This window comes from Lepidochelys olivacea (genome assembly GCF_965140295.1).
Source record: "Lepidochelys olivacea isolate rLepOli2 genome assembly, chromosome: 1".
Classification (NCBI taxonomy): Eukaryota; Metazoa; Chordata; order Testudines; family Cheloniidae; genus Lepidochelys; species Lepidochelys olivacea.
Window position 1 is genome coordinate 29,348,528 of NC_140411.1, and position 15,557 is coordinate 29,364,084.

At 41.1% G+C, this 15,557-nt stretch overlaps 1 protein-coding gene across 2 annotated transcripts in view; it reads right to left on the reverse strand.

The window, feature by feature from the left end:
* MRE11 (MRE11 homolog, double strand break repair nuclease) overlaps positions 1–15,557 on the reverse strand; it is a 50,011-nt gene that overhangs the window by 15,790 nt on the left and 18,664 nt on the right. For both annotated transcript variants that reach the window (XM_084611989.1, XM_084611988.1), the window contains exons 12-15: positions 7,521–7,694; positions 5,128–5,190; positions 2,192–2,417; positions 632–715 (exon numbers count right to left, since the gene is read on the reverse strand). In XM_084611989.1, coding sequence (XP_084468115.1) covers positions 632–715; positions 2,192–2,417; positions 5,128–5,190; positions 7,521–7,694 — 547 coding nt within the window. The remainder of the gene's footprint in view (positions 1–631; positions 716–2,191; positions 2,418–5,127; positions 5,191–7,520; positions 7,695–15,557) is intronic.

Below are 15,557 nucleotides of genomic sequence, written 5' to 3' on the forward strand. Positions count from 1 at the left end.
TGGTCTCTACAAAAAATTCTTTTGTTGCAAAAATTGTTGCTTACTGTTAGTGCCCAACTGTGTTACTTATATGCACTCACTGGTCCTAGTGGCAATTGCATCCTTTGGATTCCTAAATTACTTGCGTCACGCTCACTCTCTCACAGTATTTTGTTTCACCCACCATGACCTGAATAGACACCTCTCGCTCCATGCCAGGCTTGTCCCCTTCTCTAAAAGAAGGCTTCATCACAAATCCAGAACTAGCCAATCAGTTTGGGTCACACAATTTGGGAGGATTCGACAAAGACACTCTTCTGGATACATTTTGCATCTGAAGGGGGAAGTTCTTGAAACAACCTGAACTCATCAGCTGGTAAAGTAGAGAGCGGCAGACCAATTAACCCCATTAATTAATCTTCTTAAAATAATAGGTAAGAGATGGGGCAGGAAAAGAAGTTAGCTGAACTAAACCTCACTAACAGTTCACCTCCCTACTTAATAACAGGCAAACTAAGCTCCATGTGATGGCTGAATTTTATCTACTGGAAATAAAGGTTGCATCATAAACTTCTTAATTTCATTATGGCATTCTGCAAAGTGATAGCAATTTTAGAGGGCATGTGAAAATAACACACTATTCTGAACATACCATCTATGATAGACATATTCTTGGTAGGAGTAGACACAGGCTTGTAACTTCTACTGCTATTAGACTGTTCTTGGCTAGTGTTTCCTGTAAGGATAATACACAAAAACACACAAAATTTTTTTTTAAAGAATCAATATTTAGCACTCTGTATTTTTTCTGTTAATTATGAAATTCTAAAAAACAAGCATCAAAAGATCCATAACTAAGGGTACGTCTACACTGTAGCCAGGAAAGTGCTTTCCAGATCAGACAGACAGACACTCACTAGCTCTGCATGAACTAGAGAGCAGAAAATATCAGCGTAGCTGGCGATAGCAGAGGTGGCAGCTCAGGCTAGCTACCTGAATACATACCCAGGGTGTCTGGGTGGGTTTGTACTGCGGGGATAGCATTGTTGGAGGCTTGGGCTAGCCGCCTGAGTACAACCCCCCCTCCCACCCCCAGAAACTCTGTGTATGTACTCAGGTGGCTACCCCCAGCTACACTGCTTTTTTCAGTGCAATACCAATTCAGTAATATTTACAGCCCATTTTCATTTCTTTAATGGTTTATAAGGAAGAGCCTAGAGAACATATACAACACATTGCAGTGATTGATACCAATAATCAACAAGAATATTAGAGGGCCGAGTAAGAAATTTAATAAAAACCACTCATCTTTATTACAATTCATACTCTTCCGCCTAGAAAGTGGATAAAAATGAGAGCATGATTTAGCTTTTGACATAGTGTCTACCCCATGGCCAAAAACTTATTCCCTTTCTTGACAGTATATTGGGCACATTTTCCCATTAGTGGTTTCCATAACCAATCTATTTTTGAAGTGCCCAGTCTTAATTTGAATTCATAGGCCTTGATCTTGCTGTCAGATCTTCTAGTCCCCCCCTACAAACATGCTGGGCCCACTGAAGTCAGTGGGAGTCTTGGCTAGCTGATCCATCTGCAGAATTGGATACTTTAAAAAGAAAAAAAAATTATTAAAGGTGTTAACAACAAGGAGTGTGACTCATTAAAGGGCACAATCAATTACAACCAGACCAGGAGGTGGTTTGATATTTTTGGTTAAAAAAAAAAAGACCTCCCACTTCCCTGATTAAGACAAGTTTTCTAAGCCTTGGGAAGGACTACTGGTTCTACAAGCCCTTGGAGGAAGTGACTACCTTCTGCACATGGTCAGCACCTAGCCCATGTTGGAAGCTATCATAATACAAACACCAGCCAGCAGAGGTATTGCCTAATTTTAATAGAAAAGAATAGACATACATCTCTCTTCATGGGGCTTCCCCAAGAAACTGCGATAACTACTGCAGCATAGGAGCATGGTATTTTTTCCTCTTGTCAAAACCTGAATATTTCAACTTTGTAAGGTGGCAAGTTACTGCAGCAACTGGTGCCAAAAACGCTGGCAATAAAAAGATTATTACATCAGGAACCTAATTAAACAACAAGCCAATAGGGCATTTCATGGGAGCATTACAAAAAAGGCCTTTTTTTTTTTTTTTTTTAAAACAAGGGAAAACTGCTAATAATTGCAATACAAGGAATGTAAGAAACTATGGACCTCTTCCCCTTCGAGAGGCTCCTCTGGATGTTGAGATTTGCCCTCTTCCACCTCTTGCCTGACCCCTTCCTCGACCTCTTCCTCTGCTGAATGACGCAGAGGTGCCAGCATCTGAATCATCATTGTTTTTTTGTTCTGACATTCCAATATCCATAAGATCATCATCACTAGAGCCAGAGACAAGAGCAGCCTCATGAGATCTGTGAGCTCTAGCCCTGGTCATAGCCTGAAAGAAACGATACAGAATATTTAATATTAATAGTAAAATGCACAAGGGTTGAAATCATAGTGGTGACGTGTTTATAAGAACTCAGATTTAGGGCCAACTTCAATGGTAATGTATGTCAGTCAGAAAACAGATGTCTCTTTTCTAGTCATTTTGATGCAGTCCCAATTTGTACACTAAGTCATGATTGTTTACAGAATGCTTCACTCCCATTCAAAGAAGTCTGAAAAAACTACTGTTACAACAAATTGTGAAATGGACTAACAAGTCAGCCAACCTACAACAGAGAAAACAGCTTTCTCTAAGAGGCAACGTGCATATTCTTCCATTAACTTAGCAAAAACTGCTTATGAAAGATGGGTCATTAAGGCTTAATAAAAGAAAAGGGGAAAAAGTATTTGAACAACTGAGCAGTTTCTACAACCCAAGGACTGTGATTTCAAAAACAAATGAGAGCGAAAACAGTTTGGAGGAGAAGTGAAGTAAAGATACAAAGAAAGGGAACAGCCATCTGGTATAAAGATTAATGGGGTTTATGAATGAGTGGACTGTTAACATTTATTTCTTTTTTCTTTCTTAAAAAGATTAAGGGTTCTATTCTGCTTTCACTTACACCAATGTAAATCCACTGAAGTCATTAAATGAGAAGACCCAGACTGGAAGCGAATTTGGCATTTCTAGATTTCCACAAGCCCCTGTCTGCACAGTGATCCCCTGGTCCATATTCCCATTTGTAGTTTAGACATGAACTTAAATCATAGTTTAACCACACAGAGGACATAGGTGCTATTATTATTGTTGTTATAATTAAGGGACTTTAAGTCCCTTACTGACTTTCACTGAGACTTAGGAGCCTAAGTCATTTAGACAGTTTTGAAAATTTGATCCAGAGACAGTCCAGGGCATAAGAACATAACTAACTTCCCATCTACACTATAAATTTGAACCATATGAGGCAAAAGGGCCTCCTGACTAGGTAGTATTTGTAATTTTCACCTCACTAATCTGAAACACAGCTTTAAGCTAGAGTTCAGCACTGCTTATTGAAAGGACCTGTCTACACAAAAACTTTAGTTAATGGCAAGCTGCGGTATAAATCTACCCCACACTAGCCTGCCACACACTAAGTATCTGTGTGGACCCTACTGCCTTTCACCGGGGAACTTTTAGTGCCCTTTACTCCTGTTTCAAAGCAGGATAGATCAAAGCACATATGAGGGAACTTTTAGCACACGACAGCCTAGTGTGGAGATTTACACCCTGGCTTGCTGAAAACTAAGTGCTGATTTTGACACGCCCAGAGTTTGCCAATCACATCTAATTCTATGGTGGTGAACCCGAATATACATTGCTCAAGTAGACATTTTCCTCCTTATAGATAAATGGACATTAGATTCTGAACAGCTTTGCAGGAGGACTGAAGAAAAATTGAGGAACTCTCTCCTTCACTTCCCATACTCCAGAATGGACCACCTCAGAAAAAAACAACCCAAATCCATTACATGCTCCCACACACTGGAAGAAAGGAAAAAAAAATCAGGAAATCTACTCGTTCTTTTTTTAAATTATTCATATTCTGGGACCAACCTGACTACAAACACTATGAACATTAGACTCAGACATCTGCCTGAAATGTAGTTCATCAATAGGGACATTAATTCACTGCTTCTGGGACTGCTCAGGCACTGCTAACTTTGGGTTGAAAATTTGCAATTGCTTGTCTAAATCTTATGGATCCGAGGTTGGTTTTTTTGGCAGAGCTGTCTCCCAAATGATACCAGTCATATGGATGACTGGGCAGTGGCTCCAGTTAGGCCATTTATTTTGTGCTCTGTCTCTCATAAATATACCCTGCATAAATGGACTATTAAATACTTTACTCTGGACTTTTGAATACATTCTATGCTTCAATATGTCTCCCTAGATATACAGCACGAGGCTGCTGCCAAAAGACAGAACAGAAACCCGGTATCCTTTTGTCAAACAAAAAAATCCACAGTAATTGCAAAACCACTTACATAAAGGTCAATTTAATAGATTCTGGGACTTCACTTATTAGGAGTCTTAATATAGGTTTTATGCGTGGGATTATGTCCCACAATTATGTACCAGGAAGAGAGTCCACATAAGCAAATTATACATAGCAAAGTGGATATTTATGTTTGAATTTCTTCACGATTTGCATAATTTTTGATAGTTGCTTAGTTATTCTGCAATTTACTGACACGTTCTTGTGTCTTCTACAATGAAACTGTTTGTTTTGACCCAGATGAATAGCAATATAATCTGGGATTTTTACCTTTTAAAAATAAACTGTAGTGACTTTATAATGTAGAGAAAAACAACAAAATTTGTTATTTGTAATCTAAAGAGAACTGTAAACCGGACATCCAAATTCAGAATGTTTTTTGTTTGACTTTTAAACCAGAAGCATGCTGTGACTTTGAGGGCATATCATACACAAGGATATTTTCAGGTGATTTGCAATTCTGCATCCCACACAAGACCTTGTGGGATCTCTCTCTTTCACAGAAATCAACAAAACTTGCCACAGAATTCTCTCATCCTTCTTGAACAATTAGGCCTGGGTGATACAGAATGTATCTATTATTTATTCTATTATACATTAATAGAAGACAACAGTGCTCCACTCATGCAACATCAATAAAGACACATTCTACACCTTACATTTCTGTTTTAGGGGAATTACCTCACGAACTTCTTCCTCTTCCTCTTCAATATTTTCTTTTCTGGTCTCCCTAAATTTTCGCACCTAGATCACAGTAATATAAAATATAAGACCAAATTAATAGTCTGGACTGTACAATACCTGAAGACACAAAAATTCCAAGAAAAGTGTTCCTGTTTTAATAGCTTAGTGGTGAACTTAGATTTTTAGAGAAATCAACTGAATGTCTGTTATTTTACTGGATTTGTTTTGAACAGAAATAGAATGGTATTATCACTATTGAACGCTTTACCAGGAAGGCTTTTCTGACTGTAAAGAGCAACAATTATATTACCAGGTACAAACAATACATTTGAGATCTGTTTGTAATAGGATGAGTCCAGAATACACAAGAGATATAGAGACACCTCTTTTTGAGAAGCAAAATAAAAAATCATTAAGTAATGTAGAATAGTTTAACCTAGTCCACTCCTAGTAAAAAGAAATCACCACCAGAGATTGAAGGCTCGACGTAGGTCTGTATCCCCACTACTACTTATTGGCACCATTAGATAGTAGAGCATGCCAGCAACAGGCATCTGCAGAAAAAATCATGGGGCTGGTGCTCTTCTCACATTCGATCTAGCGTGAGAACAAAGGAAGCCCAACAACATGTTCAAAATCCATAGGAGGCAGGAAGGCCAACGCTGCATGCAGCCCATGAATCTCACATTTCATGGGATGTGAGCCAGTGCAATAAAGCTCAGCACTGGCTGAAAACGTGCTTGATATGGGGTAGAAAGGAAAGGAGATGCATTACTTTAGATGGAATATACAGGCAAAAGGCATTAACATAACATAGTCACTATCTAACATTAAACAATGTTAAACAAGGTCTGGGCCTTAAGATACAGAGACCTCAGCTTGTTTAGCACCATGACAAATACTCTATTAAAAATCCTTTTACCTTTTTATTAAAGATACAAAAAAGAAGGGAAAACAGTTAAAGCAACTGAAATGTAAAGTATTCCATTTTAACAGCATCTCTTGTTCTATTTCCCTTTAGCTGTAAACTGTTTTTAGATGGAAAAAAGCCCCATTGTTTGACAGTCTTTTAGAATGTTAAAGATGGTAATAAATGTTATCCCACATAGTGTTTGGCTTTCAGTTGGAGCTGGTAGAGGTGATGATGTCATCTGAGTTCCTCTTTCTTTGTCCTGTTTTGGTCAGGACACCTTTCAGGACCATGATAATGAAGCCCTGGGGTCCCAGAAAACACATGGGGTAGCAGCCATGATGGTGAAACTCAGTTGCCATAGCTTCTGTTTGTTTTTCCCTCCAGTTTTTCTTTTTTCATTCCCCACAAAATCTCTTTCATTTAAGGATCCAAAAAGGGTAGAATTGCCCATCCTCTTGTTATTTTAATCTACTAATTAGGGCTAATATGTGGTATACCAGTTTTGGCTCATTAACTTCTGGCTCCACATCTCCTGTTGTTAGCAAGCATAATTTTAACACAGTCTTTAAATTATATCGACTTAGCCTTTTTGTTAAAGCTAATTGAGTTATTTGGTCTTCCTTTCCTACCTTTTCCTATCAACATTTATTATTATATGCTATTGTAACATCTTATGAACTTTTACATACTTGAATTGTGAACTCAGCTGTAAGAAGTAAGTCTGGAAGCTCAAAGGTCACAACATGTGCAAAGTGTAAAAGTAACAGAGAATGGGCAATAGAGCAACGAGAGGTAGTGGGATATGAAGAAATACAGTAGACCCCAGAGAAAGCATGGGTAGAGGTCAGGAATAAAGAGGAAAAATAAAAGTGAAGGTAAGGAGGAGGTGAAAGAGAGAAAGGAAAAAATGGAAAGAGAAAACTTGCATCACAGAATATACATCTAGACCCACTGCTCTGTTTACAGTAAAAAGTTTAAATTCAAACTAGTCATCAAGCTGCTACTGTTTTAACCAATGGCCATATTCACCATTGGCATGAGCAAGTGCAATCCAAAGATGACTGATAAACATCAGTGGTCAATTTGGTCCCAAGTCTTAAAAGGCAAACTAAACATTTGTGTCTACCAATATGTGTCAGTATGTATGTTATCTCAGTCAGAGTTTGTGCAGAGCTTAACTTGTAGGCCACATATACTTAAAAACTGACAGACTGTGTACACGTAAGATCCTATTATGATCCACTAAGATGAAGTAGGAAGCACCATATCAAACTAAAAGATACAATTTTAAAAACAGATTAAGCAGCTTTTAAGTAATATATTTAATTTTTGTGTGTGTTCATGAATGTGAACCACTGAGGGGACTGGCTAGAGGCAGGTGTTGTGCAAGCTTCAAAATACTTACAAAGCTGTCAACAATCTTGAGCTACAACCTAGGCTTCTCCTAACCAGAAGGACTGAGTAATTTGGTACTAACCTCCTCATCTATTTTTGCCTCCTCTGCATCGGTGTGACGTTCCTTAAGAAACCTCTGAGTTTTTTCTAATTGAAATTTCACCAACTCTTCTATAGCATCTTTCTCTTCTTTGTCAACAAATTCCTGCACTGCTTCACCCATGCCTCTTTCAGTCAAGAGTGAAAGCTGTACTTTCTGTAAGCGATAGAGAGGGAGGGGGGGAAAGGTTAAAACAAAAACCAAGACAAAAAACTTCCCTCAAACAGCAATATATATCCCAGAGTATTACAGTCATATTATTCTTCAGAAAAGAGAAATACACAAAAATATTTTAAGATGTTAGTCAAAGAATTGGATAACATCAGGAAAAGGTAACAGGAGATTCTTTCTAGTCAAGAACCTTTAGCATTAAAGGATTAATGTATTATGTAAAACAAATTAAGGATCAATTAAGCTAAAAAGCATTATGATTAGTGATGGAAGAAAAGAGTAAAATTCATCTCACAAATGAATCATTTAAATAGAAGAATTGATAATGTTATGGCTGTTCTGAATGCAAGAATCAATGGACTTTGGAGACATCAAACCTTTCAGACACTCTTACTTGCTTAGCACAGTGCTTTTGTAGGGCCTCCAGCACACAAACTTTATTGATGAGAGTTAGGTCCATGCCTTTGGAAGCCATGGCACACAGCAGAAGCACTTAGCTGCACATGTTCAGAGCCTGAAAGTTAATTATAGGATCGACCTCTCCTCTAAAAAAGTTGCTACTAAGTGTTATACCTGTGGTTAATATCCGAATCCTATTAACATTAATATTAATGGGACAGATTGGTTCCTGGCAATATGTTTCCATTAACCGGAAGCAGTTATTCTCAGGATTTCTATAAAGCAGAATCTATTATATTTATATTAAAGTTATTTCATATCGAGAAAGCAGTAAAAATTATAGGACAGGTAATATTGTGTTCTGAATGATCAATAGCTCCTAACACTGGAAGTTTGTAATTTCTGTAACCAATAGTAATTCCTACTAGTTATGTCATGCCAGGATAGTGCTACAGCTGTTGATTAAACCAAAATGTAGAAATTACTAATGTTATTTTGCAATATTCTTTTTTCAGAGTAGCCAGATCTTCAAAGCAAGGATACTGACATTTGAATAGCATGCTCTCTTTAGTCTGTGATAATACAGCACCAACACTCTACTCGGGAACATTATATATACTTAATTTATTTTCCAATCTTCCAGCTGTCGCTTAAGGTGCTATTTTATAAAAAGAGTTATGTCAGAAGCAGTGGAGCCTTTTCTCCTGAGAAACAGTTAAATTAAATACACTTGAAAAAAAAATCCTTTTTAGCTATTAAAATTAACTGTTAGTCCCCATGAAGCAAATGCACCAGCATTACACTTAGAACTGTCTTTATTTTTTTAAGGAAGTATTATTTTTGACAGTCAGTAAATTCGTATATAAATGTATTAACAGGAAATCTGTCACAAAATTCTGTCACAAAATGGAAAAGCTATTACTGGTTTCAGAGTAACAGCCGTGTTAGTCTGTATTCGCAAAAAGAAAAGGAGTACTTGTGGCACCTTAGAGACTAACCAATTTATCTGAGCATAAGCTTTCATGAGCTACATCTCACTTCATTGGATGCATACTGTGGAAAGTATAGAAGATCTTTTTATACACACAAAGCATGAAAAAATGGGTGTTTACCACTACAAAAGGTTTTCTCTCCCCCCACCCTACTCTCCTGCTGGTAATAGCTTATCTAAAGTGATCACTCTCCTTACAATGTGTATCATATATCAGCTTATGATACACATTGTAAGGAGAGTGATCACTTTAGATAAGCTATTACCAGCAGGAGAGTGGGGTGTGGGGAGAGAAAACCTTTTGTAGTGGTAAACACCCATTTTTTCATGCTTTGTGTGTATAAAAAGATCTTCTATACTTTCCACAGTATGCATCCGATGAAGTGAGCTGTAGCTCACGAAAGCTTAAGCTATTACTGTAATTAAAGAAAACTAATGCAATAGCAAGCTGTTATAACAGGACATTAAAAACTTCCAACACTGTGATAAATACAGAATACTGAATCCTTTTTCTTTCATTTCATAACATTTTGAGAGAGTACCCTGTGCCTACTTGAATTAACACCACTGGGAGTCTCTAAAGACCCAAGTCCTGCAAACTCCTCAGCATTTCATAGAATCAGGACATATGGGCCTAATTCTGCCAACTCTTACTCATATTCACATCAGTGGAACTATTTTCCTAAGTTTTATACACACCAATGTCATCTGAAAATAGAAAGTGTAAAGCATTAGCATCTTAGCCCTGGTCTACACTAGGAGTTGAGGTCGAATTTAGCAGTGTTAAATTGATTTAACCCTGCACCCGTCCACACAACAAAGCCCTTTTTTTCCCCGACTTAAAAGGACTCTTAAAATCGATTTCTTTACTCCACTCCCGACAAGGCGATCAGCGCTGAAATCGGCCTTGCCAGGTCGAATTTGTGGTACTGTGGATGCAATTAGATGGTATTGGCCTCTGGGAGCTATCCCAGAGTGCTCCACTGTGACCGCTCTGGACAGCACTCTCCACTCAGATGCACTGGCCAGGTAGACAGGAAAAGACCCGCAAACTTTTGAATCTCATTTCCTGTTTGGCCAGCGTGGCAAGCTGCAGGTGACCATGCAGAGCTCATCAGCAGAGGTGACCATGATGGAGTCCCAGAATTGCAAAAGAGCTCCAGCATGGACCGAATGGGAGGTACGGGATCTGATCACTGTATGGGGAGAGGAATCCGTGCTATCAGAACTCCATTCCAGTTTTCGAAATGCCAAAACATTTGTCAAAATCTCTCAGGACATGAAGGACAGAGGCCATAACAGGGACCCAAAGCAGTGCCGCGTGAAACTGAAGGAGCTGAGGCAAGCCTACCAGAAAACCAGAGAGGCGAACGGCCGCTCCGGGTCAGAGCCCCAAACATGCCACTTCTATGATGAGCTGCATGCCATTTTAGGGGGTTCAGCCACCACTACCCCAACAGTGTGCTTTGACTCCTTCAATGGAGAGGGAGACAACACGAAAGCAGGTTTGGGGAACGAGGAAGATGATGATGATGAGGTTGTAGATAGCTCACAGCAAGCAAGCGGAAAAACCAGTTTTCCCGACAGCCAGGAACTGTTTCTCACCCTGGACCTGGAGCCAGTACCCCCCGAACCCACCCAAGGCTGCCTCCCAGACCCGCCAGGCGGAGAAGGGACCTCTGGTGAGTGTACCTTTTTAAATAGTATACATGGTTTAAAAGCAAATGTGTTTAATGATTAATTTGCCCTGGCATTCACAGCCAGTACAGCTACAGAAAAAGTCTGTTAACATGTCTGGGGATGGAGCGGAAATCCTCCAGGGACATCTCCATAAAGCTCTCCTGGATGTATTCCCAAAGCCTTTGCAAAAGGTTTATGGGGAGGGCAGCCTTATTCCATCCACCATGGTAGGACACTTTACCATGCCAGGCCAGTAGCACGTAGTCGGGAATCATTGCAGAACAAAGCACTACAGCGTATGTTTGCTGGCTTTCAAACAACATCCGTTCTTTATCTCTGTGTTATCCTCAGGAGAGTGGTATCATTCATGGTCACCTGGTTGAAATAGGGTGCTTTTCTTAAGGGGACATTCAAAGGTGCCTGTTCTGCTGGGCTGTTTGCCTGTGGCTGAACAGAAATGTTTCCCACTGTCAGCCACAGGGAGGGGTGAGCCATGTGGTGGGGGGAGGCAAAATGCGACCTTGTAACAGAAAGCACTTGCTATGTATGTAATGTTAACAGCAAGGTTTACAGTGAAAGAGCGTACCCATTGTTCTATAAAATGTGTCTTTTTAAATACCACTGTCCCTTTTTTTCTCTCCACCAGTTGCATGTGTTTCAAGGATCACAGGATCTTCTCCTTCCCAGAGGCTAGTGAAGATTAGAAGGCGAAAAAAAAGCACTCGTGATGAAATGTTCTCTGAGCTCATGCTGTCCTCCCACACTGACAGAGCACAGACAAATGCGTGGAGGCAGACAATGTCAGAGTGCAGGAAAGCACAAAATGACCAGGAAGAGAGGTGGCGGGCTGAAGAGAGGGCTGAAGCTGCTACGTGGCGGCAGCATGATGAGAGAAGACAGGATTCAATGCTGAGGCTGCTGGAGGATCGAACTAATATGCTCCAGAGTATAGTTGAGCTGCAGAAAAGGCAGCTGGAGCACAGACCACCACTACAGCCCCTGTGTAACCAACTGCCCTCTTCCCCAAGTTCCGTAGCCTCCTTACCCAGACGCCCAAGAACGCGGTGGGGGGGCCTCCAGCCACTCCACCCCAGAGGATTGCCCAAGCAACAGAAGGCTGGCATTCAATAAGTTTTAAACTTTTACGAAGTGCCGTGTGGCCTTGTCCTTCCCTCCTCCACCACCCCACCCAGTGCTTCCCTTCTCCACCACCCCTCCTGGGCTACCTTGGCAGTTATCCCCCTATTTGTGTGATGAATTAATAAAGAATGCATGAATGAGAAGCAACAATGACTTTAATGCCTCTGCAAGTGGTGATCGAAGTGGGGAGGGGAGGGTGGTTAGCTTACAGGGAAGTAGAGTGAACCAAGGGCAGGGGAGGGGGGTTTCCATCAAGGAGAAACAAACAGAACTTTCACACCGTAGCCTGGCCAGTCATGAAACCGGTTTTCAAAGCTTCTCTGATGCGCACCGCGCCCTCCTGTGCTCTTCTGTCTCCCCCTTACTCTCACAGATATTGTGGAGCACACAGCAAGCAGTAATAACAATGGGAATATTGGTTTCGCTGAGGTCTAAATGAGTCAGTAAACTGCGCCAGCGCGCTTTTAAACATCCAAATGCACATTCTACCACCATTCTGCACTTGCTCAGCCTGTAGTCGAACAGCTCCTGACTACTGTCCAGGCTGCCTGTATGGCTTCATGAGCCAGGGCATTAAGGGGTAGGCTGGGTCCTTAAGGATAACTATAGGCATTTCAACATTCCCAACGGTTATTTTCTGGTCTGGGAAGAAAGTCCTTTCCTGCAGCTTTTGAAACAGACCAGAGTTCCTGAAGATGCGAGCGTCATGTACCTTTCCCGGCCATCCCACGTTGATGTTGGTGAAACGTCCCTTGTGATCCATCAGTGCTTGCAGCACTATTGAAAAGTACCCTTTGAGGTTTATGTACTCACCAGCTTGGTGCTCCGGTGCCAAGATAGGGAGATGGGTTCCGTCTATGGCCCCACCACAGTTAGGAATCCCATTGCAGCAAAGCCAACCACTATGACCTGCACATTTCTCAGGGTCACTACCCTTGATATCAGCAGATCTTTGATTGTGTTGGCTACTTGCATCACAGCAACCCCCACAGTAGATCTGCCCACTCCAAAATGATTCCCGACTGACCGGTAGCTGTCTGGCATTGCAAGCTTCCACAGGGATATTGCCACTCGCTTCTCAACTGTGAGGGCTGCTCTCATCTTGGTATTCTTGCGCCTCCATGAAGTGGAAAGCAAGTCACGAAGTTCCATGAAAGTGCCCTTACGCATGTGAAAGTTTCGCAGCCACTGGGTATCGTTCCAGATCTGCAACACTATGCGGTCCCACCAGTCTGTGCTTGTTTTCCGGGCCCAGAATCGGCATTCCATGGCATGAACCTGCCCCATTAGCACCATGATTCCCACATTGCCAGGGCCCGTGCTTTAAGAGAAGTCTGTGTACATGTCCTCATCACTCTCGTCACCGCGCTGATGTCGCCTACTTGCCCGGTTTCACTTTGCCAGGTTCTGGTGCTGCATATACAGCTGGATAATGCGCATCGTGTTTAATGTGCTCCTAATTGCCAAAGTGATTTGAGCAGGCTCCATGCTTGCCGGGGTATGGCATCTGCACAGAAAAAAGGTGCGGAACGATTGTCTGCCATTGGTCTGACGGAGGGAGGGGCGACTGACAACATGGCTTACAGGGTTCGCTTACAGGGAATTAAAATCAACAAAAGGGGGTGGCTTTACATCAAGGAGAAAAAAAAAACCTGCCACACAGAATGGCCCCCTCAAGATTGAACTCAAAACCCTGGGTTTAGCAGGCCAATGCTCAACCCAATGCTCAACCCACTGAGCTATCCCTCCCCCCGGTATTTCAGGCAGGACTGAATCTCCATTAAACTTTTCAAGGTGCCCCTGACAGACCTCACCAAAACGATTGTTGGCCGTTGATATCACAGAGGGAGGGAGGAAAGGGGGGGAGAGCACATGAATACAAAATAAATCTGGTCTATTTCTTGTTTTGATCTACTCCATCTATCTTTTACATTTTTGGCTGGCAGCAGACGGTGCAATAGGACTACTAGCCATACTCATCTCCTGGCTGCTCGCCAAAAGCTGGTACAACAGGACTGCCGGAAGGACTAAAGAGAATGACCTGGTCGAGTCACTCCTATTTCAGTCCCTGCGCCCATGTCTGCCCAGGCCCTCCTGACCGACCTTACCAAGGCGGCCAGGAGCACCTCGGACATGATGACGATGATGGTTATCAGGCCTACTGCACCGTCTGCTGCCACAAGGCAATGGGTTGCTGTTGCTGTGTAGCAGTGCATTACCACGTCTGCCAGCACCCAGGAGACGTACGGTGACAGTGAGCTGAGCGGGCTCCATGCTTGCTGTGGTATGGCGTCTGCACAGGTAACTCAGGAAAAAAGGCGTGAAACGATTGTCTGCCGTTGCTTTCACGGAGGGAGGGCCTGACGACATGCACCCAGAACCACCCGCGACAACGTTTTTGCCCCATCAGGCATTGGGATCTCAACCCATAATTCCAATGGGTGGCGGAGACTGCGGGAACTGTGGGATAGCTACCCACAGTGCAACGCTCCAGAAGTCGACACTAGCCTCGGTACTGTGGAAGCACTCCACCAAGTTACTGCACCTAATGCACTTAGAGCATTTTGTGTGGGGACATACACAATCGACTATATAAAAACGATTTATAAAAAAACCGACTTCTATAAATTCGACCTAATTTTGTAGCGTAGACATACCCATAGTAAGAGTTTCTGACCTAATGCAACTTATAGTTTGGACATGAGCGAAGGGGAATAAAAGCGGCTTTATTAACCATGTTATTTTTCTTCAAAATCTGGTAAAGTGATTAGCTTGACTGTGCCTAATTTAGAGTACATTCTTAATATTTAATTAGTTCAAAAAATGTTGAATCCAAAGTGGATATTATTAGGGCTGTCGATTAATCACAGTTAACTCACGCGATTAACTCAAAAAAATTAATCACAATTAATCGTGGTTTTAATCACACTGTTAAACAATAGAATACCAATTGAAATTTATTAAATATTTTGCATGTTTTTCTACATTTTCATATATATTGTATTCTGTGTTGTAACTGAAATCAAAGTGTATATTATTTTTGATTACAAATATTTGCACTGTAAAAATGCTAAACAAAAGAAATAGTATTTTTCAATTCACCTCATACAAGTACGGTACTGCAATCTCTGTCATGGAAGTGCAACTTACAAATGTAGATTTTTTTTTTGTTACATAACTGCACTCGAAACCAAAACAATGTAAAACTTCAGAGCCTACAAGTCCACTCAGTCCTACTTCTTGTTCAGCCAATCGCTAAGTCAAACAAGTTTGTTTACATTTACAGGAGATAATTCTGCCCTCTTCTTATTTACAATGTCACCAGAAAGTGAGAACAGGCATTTAAATTGCACTTTTGTAAACAGCACTGCAAGGTATTTACATGCCAGATATGCTAAACAATCATATGCCCCTTCGGCCACCATTCCAGAGGACATGCTTCCATGCTGATAACTCATTTTTTTAACAAGCGTAAATTAAATTTCTGACTGAACTCCTTGGGGGAGAATTGTATGTCCCCTGCTCTGTTTTACCCGCATTCTGCCATATATTTCATGTTATAGCAGTCTAGGATGATTCCCAGCACATGTTATTCATTAAGAACACTTTCACTGCAGATTTGACAAAACACAAAGAAG